Genomic DNA, 9,068 nt, shown 5'->3' on the forward strand with positions numbered 1-9,068 from the left:
CATAAACAGTAAAAGTACAGGCAAATTGACTCAGTAACTTTCCTCCACTGCACACTTCTATAGATATGTCAGAATAATTTGAGATTTTATGTTCATACAGCCGAGATCACTGGGTTCCCTGAGCAGAATACCAAGAGTTTAATTTCACTATTATTGCTGTATAATGATAAATGAGTGATTGCAGATTCAATTGTTACAAGTGATGACACTGATATCTGACAACTCAATCATATCAGAAGGGCTCCCTGAGGAGAAAGGCTGCCCTACTAAACGTGTGCATGTTCTAATGTGAAGCTATGACAGGATTTTCTTTGCAGCCTATTATAGTGCATGTCTGCAGCTGACTGTGGCTTCATGCGTAGCGCATATATTTGAACTGTGAACTACAGTATATTTGCTCAGGCAACAGTTATTTCATGCCACCAGTAAAAAGTTTTACATATTTCCCTATTTTCATTTCCTGTTGTTCTCCAACTTCCCCCTTCGTTCAATCTCATCATAAGTATTATCTGGCACAGGACTGTGACACATCGATTTGGAGCTCCGCAACCAACCCAACCCACAACACAATATGCTGAAAGGGAGAGAGTGAATTTAAATGCAGGGGACTGTGCCTCGACAGAAGCCCTAATAAAGAGCAATATAAACAAAAGAATGTGTTAGAGGGTGATGACTGAGCATGACGAGCCGTCTAATATGGCAGAGCAACTTCTGCTCATTGATGAAAGTAGAATGTATAACGTGGTGGCTCTGTTCCTCTTGTTATTGAGGTTTCAGTGACTGTGCCTCATGAGGCTGCAGCTGGCTCCGAGCAGCTCTCATCACTGCAGCACTGTCTGAATGTTAATAGATATGCACCCTCTGGGTCTTAATGGCCGGTGCCTGCCAATTCCCACATTTCAACAAAGACGCAGTGATGCAACAAATTGGAAAGAAAAAACAAACAAACAAATGAGGCCTCTGCCTCCACAGAAGTATAAGATACAAATGCTGATATTTAGGAACTCATATTGTTTAACTGTGAATTTAATCAGAAATGACTTCTGTTTTAACCGTACTATTAGTTTAAACCTTGGTTTTAGCCCCACAGACATACACACACACACACACACGTATTGCTACCACAATGTTATGACAGCCATTCGCATTAAGATGGATTTTTTGAGAGGTCATACTTTTGACATATATATAACTGCATTTCTGACCCCACCCTAAATGCACAAACTCCAAGTAGAATATGAGTTAAATAAAATCAAGAAAGTGAGAATCAGTGAGATTTTGGAAATGCGGACCAGGTCAGTTATGTCACACCTGTGCCTAACCTGCAGTCAAACATCTGAAGGCTTTGAGTGAATGGATGCTCGCTGAAGCGTTTCTTCAGAAACACCCCCATCTAGTGGGTGCACGCAAGAGATAGCGTCTGTCTTTAGACATAACAGTAAAGCTTGAGATGTTTTGTTTTTTTCATTTTACACTGTTGTACAAATTGACAGACACAGAGCTGTCAAGCACAACTGTAGCCTCGAGCACATCCGGCGGAGCACAAATGCATACAAGGCTACCTTGACAATTCCTGCCAAGGAGCAGAAGGGGTATGTTGCTCTCTCCTCCTCTGATTTTACAGAAACTTTTAGGAGCAAAATCAGTGGCCCTTAGGCACAGGATTGTATTTCTAACCATTACCCCCCGGCTAGCTGACAGAAAATACAAGACTGCTCAGGGACTGCAAAGCATGTAGAACTATTTTCTTGGTTTATTAACCATTTTTCCATTTGAACCATTATAGCAATGAATTTTCTTGCACATTATGTTTTAGAAATGTAGCCACTCAAAACACAGCAATGTTGGCGAAGAACATTCTGTTAGGCACATGAGAGTTGAAGAACATCATTAGAAAGGTAGCCAAAACCACACAGTCATGCCGGGGGTGCACCTTGTGGAGGCTTGGTGATGTGGATTTGTAGAATGTGTTGAAGTTGAGCTTTGAACAAAGTTGCTGAGTGGTCTTTTTAAGCCTGCTGGGTCAGCCATCCCCTAAATCTATTGTTGTTGACACTGATGGTACAGTCAGAGTTATTGCATGAGATGTTGCTGACAAAGTGTCGATGTAATTTCGGAGTAGAGTGGGCTCCGTGCAGGTGAATACAGAAGAGCTGGCACTGAGAGGTGCAGTTTCAGATGTGATTTACTGTAGAGCCTTCACGAGACGACCACACAGTAACTTCCATGTTAGCGTGTGCATGAGTATTAAGTCGTATGCCATGATTAACACACCGGATTACTGTAAAATCATTTGATCATGAATGGATATGTCTTCTTAAAGGTTGTAGAGGTGGAGTATGCTAAGCCAGGTTCATGCTGGGAATTGTCTGCCCCGCCTGGCTGCGTGCAGTTCTTAACCTGCCCTACGCTGTTGCACAACTCGAAGCAAGGTTTTGATACATGTTATGAAATTAGGCCAGGTGCTTTTAAACTTTGTTGGCTTTCACAGGCTGTATACCATCTCAGTTAGAAATGACTGCCAAAAGGTGAAGACAGTGGTTCCACGTATTGGCTTCTTAACAATGACTGTATAATAATGCCTTAAAACCAGCGAGGAATTCCAAGAAGAGAACAATTAAACTGGATCACACTATTTTGAGTTTACGACTTTTAATTAAATTTCTTTTTGCAGAAGATGAACCATGAAAAAAAAAATATTAATGCTATTTACAGCAAATATCACAACAGAAGTTAAAATTGTCCTCAGAGACTTATCTTCCTCATGTTTCAGTTTGATGTCTTCTGTTTACAATTTTTAAGCAAACACTTGCTCATAGCTTTAGCCAAAACTCTACACATGTCTAAACTTGTGGAACACCTCAAAATGTTAATGCAGGAAATGCTGCAATCACAGCATGGCAAGTCTGTGATGTTGAAACAAAAAGTGAAAGACATTTCCATTTTCATCCTCAATGACCTGACTGTTCATCATTACAATAAAACACAGAACTTACATAAGCGTAGGCACATGGAAACTGCACGAAAAACAAAAAGAATCATATTCTGTGAGAAGAAGAGGGACCAGCCTGGGAGGAAAGAACACGAGGACAGTGCTATTTTGTGTTAAGACATTTTAATAGTTTTGTATTGTCGCGATTAGTTGTATTGTAGGTGCATGACTGCCAATGCTGGGCAGGTTAAAACATGACAGTGCTCCATACAATGTCAATACAAACCAATACAAATCATGCCTAAGAAATAAGCCTGGTGGCGTATCCTATATCATTAATTGCGTGTGCTTCTGGAGGTTTAACTTTGGTTGTTTGCACTAATAAAAGTTTGGAATACTTAGCTGCATTAAAAGTATATGAAATACAACAATTCCACCATAATTTTGGCAGAATTACAACCAATGTGCAGTGAAAACGAAACTAACATAAGCAGCCAATGTGAAGTTAAAGAAAATGGTGAAAAGTTATTGAAAAGGGATAAAAATAAATGTACAATTCCCAGTACAGAGCTAGATTTGTGACTTCATCTTTTTGTGTGCAAAATTAAAAGCTTTTACGCCAACAGACCTTCATTTTTGTTTCTTTTCTCTTTACATATTACCTGTCCTTCATAAGTACGTTTCTGAACCCATCATAGCATCTTTAAAAAAATCTAATCACAGGATACTTCATAAAGATATCCATAACTGAATTTACTCCACTCTTCTACACTCAGTTTTTGTTGGTTTGGTTTGTCTGAACAGCTTGAAAAGCCCCAGTCCTGAGGTGCATGTAGCTGACACTGTGGTACTTCTGTTCCTGTCACTGCACTGTTCTTTTGAAGCGGTCTCTCTGCACAGCACGGGTCCTCCTCTGTCTCTCTGCTATGGTGGAGCTGAGGCTCTGTTTGAGGGCTGGGAGGACCACTCCAGACTGAGAGGATCCAGAACTGGGAAAGGAAAAGTATGCAGATTTTAGACATGAGCAGCAGTGTTTACAAGAGGCAATAAACACAGGGTTATGGATGTTTGAGGAATCTGTTGCATAGAGGCAAAGGGAGAAAGATTAACATACGTTTTTTCTGGAAATGTTTGAAGACCAAGTTTTGGAAATTTCTTTTCTTCTGAAGATTTGCTGAACAGTATGAAGAAGAGAAACCCTTATCATAACTGTGCTCTTTTTTCAAAGAAAACTACATGTTGGTGAAGACAAAAATGATAATATTTACCGGGTACCATCAACAAGGTAGGCCTTGGTCAGAATGTAGTTTTCTGGGGTGATTTTCTTGCTCAAAACAATATCTCTCAGCAAAGCCTTCACACGTACAATCTAAATGGCACAGAGTTGTCATAAAGTCATGAAATATTTCCACAGAAGTATTTATAAAGATAATAAAAAATAAGAAATTCTGTACTTTTAAATTGCACAACAATGGAAAGCAAACGTAATTTGACTAATAATGTCTGATGACGGACACTTACTTCCTGAGACTGTAAACTGTTAGCACTGTAAAGCTGCCGAATGATGACCTCACACTCCTGTAGTGTGGGAGCGCGTGGTGGCTGGGAGTGACTGCTGTGAATTCGCAGAGGCTGTAATGAGGTGATGAGGCCGCCCTTCAGCTCTGGGCCATGGTCTTGCGTGGCAGATCCCAGAATTTCGCTGCTCTCTCCAGTGCTTCTCGCCAGTAGCCATTGAGATGGTATCATTTAAACGTGACATACAAACTGTTACAGGCAGCTTTGCCTGCAAACACCTAGTTGCTACACCTGCAGTTACTGATCAAGACAAATTAATTGGCCTTGTTTGTACGAGACTAGATGTACAATATGTCTTGTATGGAACAGGCTCCAGGGAGTTTGAGCCCTGATGTGTTAAAGAAGTTGTGATGTGATTCTGATCAACCTACAGCAAGAATTTCACTAAAGCCACATCAACTGCTTGTTGATGGTGGAAATGTGTGGCTTTAGCTGTACAGAGAAATATGGATTTTGCACCTAAAAAGATATGACTGTGATTTTTTTTTCTTTAAGCCACACAAGCAATTGCTGCAGGAAAGTTATGCTTAATCAAATGTAACTTTTAACTTTACATAATAATGTACAGCATTTTTTTTATAAATAAACCCATGGTATGGGCCCTTCCATATGTCCCTTTTGTTAAAAAAAGACGATACCCCTACCATTAGTCAGAGGATTAAATTAAATTGACCACATATTGGCCATTTACTTCATATCTGACAGTCACCTGTCAGCATTAAAACCACATGCTCCCCACTGCTGTCACTAACACCAGTTTGTGAAACTGTCTTTTGCTTCTTCACATGCTGTTACTGCGGTGCATCACTGCAGGTGATCAATGTGTTCTCTGTTTCACATCTACTTAGTATGATTAATGTTGCTTAATTTCAGTCAAAATTTCTTAACCAGCATGTTATTTCTTATCAGTGTTTTGCTCTAGTATCTTTTAGAGCTGGACAACACATCAGAGGTGGACCGTAATACCATGAGGTGAGATATTGTCTGATTTTTTTGTAAAATTATGTTACAGCTTGAATGAGCATTTTCTTGTTCTTAATGGCTGAATTGCAGTTGAGTGACACAAATGTCTGTGCTTATCTGATTGCTGTAGCTGCGAGAAAATTAATAATGAATGCCACTACCTGATTGTCATCATAGCTATGCTTATTATTTTGTCTCTCAAATTGTTTTTTGTGTGAATTTCTTCAGAAAAACAAAAACTAAAAAATAATTCCTCTGAATCTAATCACATGACTTCAGTATTGAGGTAGGCAGGCAGATGAATACTGAATAAGGACCAGATGTCAGTGGATGGGAATTCACCTTAGTGCTTGGTCTTGTGAGGGTCGCGTGTCCTGCAACGGCTCCTCCAGGTAGAGTCCTGTACGGGCTTCACTTCCGTGAGTGGGCGGCCTAATGCCTCGTCGACCGTGTATCATTCCTGGAAGAAAGAGGACCCAAGATGAAGATAGTTAGAGTTTAAGCTAATTGTACACCTAATTAGCCTACCATGAGATACTAACATCCAGAACACAGCCTTTCTATTATTTGGACAAGGGCTGGACAGAGATTTGCCAGCTGTCAGAGATTTTGCAAAACTGTTGTATACTAAACTGTAACTATTAAAGTGGTTGTTTGATATATAACTATATTTCAGTATAAAACCCTTATTCTAGAAAAGTTGGGGAGCTGTGTAAAACATAAATAAAAACAGAATGCAATTATATGCATTCTGTGTTTAGTGACAATGGTTTTACTAAGTGTTCCTGAGCCTATGTACTAACATCCTTTATCCAATCATGTGTTCACAAAGTGTTGAACCTCGCTCCATCCTTGCTTGTGAACAACTGAGCCTTTCCACGATGCATTTCATACCCTATCATGATACTGTCACCTGTTACCAATCAACCTGTTCACCTGTGGAATGTTCCAAACAGGTGTTTTTGGAGCATTCCACAACTATTTTGTCTTTTGTGGCTAAATAAACATTTATTTACAAATCAATGAAGTTGATGAGGTACAACATTAAATATATTGTCTTTGTACTGTTTTTAATTGAGTATATGTCAAAAAGGATTAGCAAATAATCACATACTCATTTATTTATGTTTTACACAGCATCCCAGCTTCTTTGGAATCAGGGTTGTATATCAGTATCATCATATAAAATTACATATCCTGTGATTCTATCCATACTGCCCACTACTTTAAACTCCAAATCCTGCAAGAACATCAGTAGGGTGACATAAAAACATCAGCAAATCAAGATTACATCTTACCTTTTCTACTTGACTTGGGAGGCTCCATTATTAACTTATACTGCAACTCTGCAACATCCATATTAAGAGAATTTTAGTGTGTGTTGGAAAGGCACATACAAGGCACAATCATGTAACACAGTCCCAGCAAACAGCCCATGTTTCCATGGGGGCCTGACTGCTGTGATGGCGCGAAGACGGATGACTGGGGAGTCCCCTGATGGGTGGTGAGATGTGGTTATATGGAACGGCATGTGGCCTGTTCAATGCAGTGACACCGGATCTCTGTCCACCTCCCACTGAGGGACCGTCAGAAGCCTGGAGTTGCTATGCGACCATCATACCTAGATTGAATGTCTGTCTTTTCAGCACCATCAGGAGACGGTCAAGTCTTTGTCATCAACTTAAATTAGACTGTTTTCATTGTCAATTAACCTGTCAATAACTTTCTTGATTAATTGATTAGTTGTTTGGTCTATAAAATGTCAGAAAATTGTGAAAATATTAGTACTTCCAAAGCACAAGATGACATCCCCAAATGCTTTATTTTGTCCACAACCCAAAGATAATACGTTTACTGTCATAGAAAAGAAAGAAAGTAAAGAAACTAGAAAATATCCACAATTAAAAATGTGGAATCGGCAAATTTCTGACTTTTTGTTCTTAAAAAAATAATGCAATTTGAATAATTGGTTATCAAAGTAGTTGTTGATTAATTTAATAGCTGACAACTGATTGACTAACTGTTGGAGCTCTTTGGTACTCTATTCTTCTATAAAACTGAAGACTGATCACTGAGCATTCTTAGCTTAGCAATTAGCATTCTATTTCAAAGTTGACAAACGTTCCTGCAAATCTAAGTGAGGCCAAGTCAGAGCACATCATCACACCCCCCTCCCCCCATCAGTAATTAAATCTTGGTACAGTATAGCCTAATATTGTGGCTAAACTCCAATCTCACTGTCAACAAATATTAATAATGTATCCCGAATTATTCGGTTGCATATTCCAGTAAACAAATACAAACACGTTTAAAGTATAAATTACTGGAGGAAACGCTCATTCTCTAACATTTTTCCACCGCATACTGGATAATTCACCTTTATTCTCGCGTCTGAGATACTCTATCTCGGCATGGAGCTTCTCCAGAGTCTCCTTGTGTTGCTGCTGGAGGAACTGGATATTCCTCTGCATGGAGGCGACGCGGGGGTCCACGTCGCTGTGACAGGACACCTCCGCTCCTGGCCCCACTCCACTGTCCGCTGACGGGACGGCAGGCATCAGCTGCTGGTGCACCGGTAGACGCAGTGGACAGCGAGGTTTCCCGAGGCGCCCAACTCGGGTCCATTGCGGCAAATTCCGCACCGGTGGAAGGTTATAACTTGACATTGCTTTGGTTCATTTAGCTTAGCTTGCTAATGAACCACTCTTGCCTTCTTTGCTAGCAAAGCGGCGACGACGCTAACAAGTTGACAAGGCAGCACACTAGCACCATTAACGCAAACTGTGTTTCCTCTTACCATTGTACTCCAGTTCGGCCAGGTTAACCTACATTGTTGTTCTACAACAGCCAACTAACTAGTTAAGCTAGCTAAAGTATGTTGCTTGTAAACAGCTCAGGCAGCCGGAGTTACTTTTGCTCTCATTACATGTGCATCCCCCCGCACACGACGTTGCCGTGACAACTAACTGTTTAGGTCTTATTTTTTGCCGTAAGCTAAAGCTCTCAGGCAAGTTGCGCAAAGTCCCGCCTACTTGATTTGGATTGGCAGCGGCATGGGCTAGGTATTTAAACATAACCGTTTGATTGGTAGAGCTTGTTAGGGGCGGCACCAAACCTCGGAAGCGCTGACAGGGCGAATTAAGGGCAATTAATTTTGGTCCGCCTGCAAATTATTTGTTTCAAAGTTTTAAAGAACAATGTTTCTTAAGAAAAAAATGTAGTTGAAATAAAATTAAAAAGAACAGCACAAAGGAGGAAGATACAGTAATCGAGGCAACAAAAATATTCATCAATATGCATCACTATATATTGTGTAATGCCATTTAATGAAGGAAATTAAACTAATGAAAAGCGGTGACTTCATGGAATGAGAGGATGTGTTAAAATAATCTGAAACAGAACAATATATTTTGGATAATGACAAGCTGTAATGTTGCTTGACTTGTGAAATGTTTAAACACTACTATGTTCCTTTAAATAGACTTAAAGTCCCTGATATCCAGTTTAATTGGTCTTAGCAGCAGGTTTAATGGGTCAGCACAGACTGTAACTCTACTTGCCTTTTCAAGATCCCTTGTACAACATCATACAGCTA

General features: G+C 39.9%; 1 protein-coding gene across 1 annotated transcript; it reads right to left on the reverse strand.

The window, feature by feature from the left end:
* Positions 1-2,862: 2,862 nt before the first annotated feature.
* Positions 2,863-8,400, reverse strand: si:ch211-222n4.2 (uncharacterized protein LOC101885505 homolog). Its single transcript, XM_041960539.1, has 7 exons — positions 7,851-8,400; positions 6,772-6,819; positions 5,816-5,933; positions 4,454-4,649; positions 4,201-4,301; positions 4,047-4,106; positions 2,863-3,921 (listed from the first exon to the last, which is right to left on the reverse strand). The coding sequence occupies exons 1-7, from the start codon at positions 8,137-8,139 to the stop codon at positions 3,795-3,797; spliced, it is 939 nt and encodes a 312-aa protein (XP_041816473.1). The 5' UTR covers positions 8,140-8,400; the 3' UTR covers positions 2,863-3,794.
* Positions 8,401-9,068: the final 668 nt, after the last annotated feature.

The sequence above is a fragment of the Chelmon rostratus genome, chromosome 19 (assembly GCF_017976325.1).
Source record: "Chelmon rostratus isolate fCheRos1 chromosome 19, fCheRos1.pri, whole genome shotgun sequence".
Classification (NCBI taxonomy): domain Eukaryota; kingdom Metazoa; phylum Chordata; class Actinopteri; order Chaetodontiformes; family Chaetodontidae; genus Chelmon; species Chelmon rostratus.

What these genes read in the sequence shown, in the direction of transcription:
- si:ch211-222n4.2 (XM_041960539.1), bottom strand. Translation starts at nt 8,139, where the DNA reads ATGTCAAGTTATAACCTTCCACCGGTGCGGAATTTGCCGCAATGGACC. An exon ending in TCTCAGACGCGAGAATAAAG is followed by an intron (nt 6,820 to 7,850) that starts GTGAATTATCCA and finishes TGGATGTTGCAG; the next exon opens with AGTTGCAGTATAAGTTAATA. An exon ending in TCACAAGACCAAGCACTAAG is followed by an intron (nt 4,650 to 5,815) that starts GTGAATTCCCAT and finishes ACTGGCGAGAAG; the next exon opens with CACTGGAGAGAGCAGCGAAA.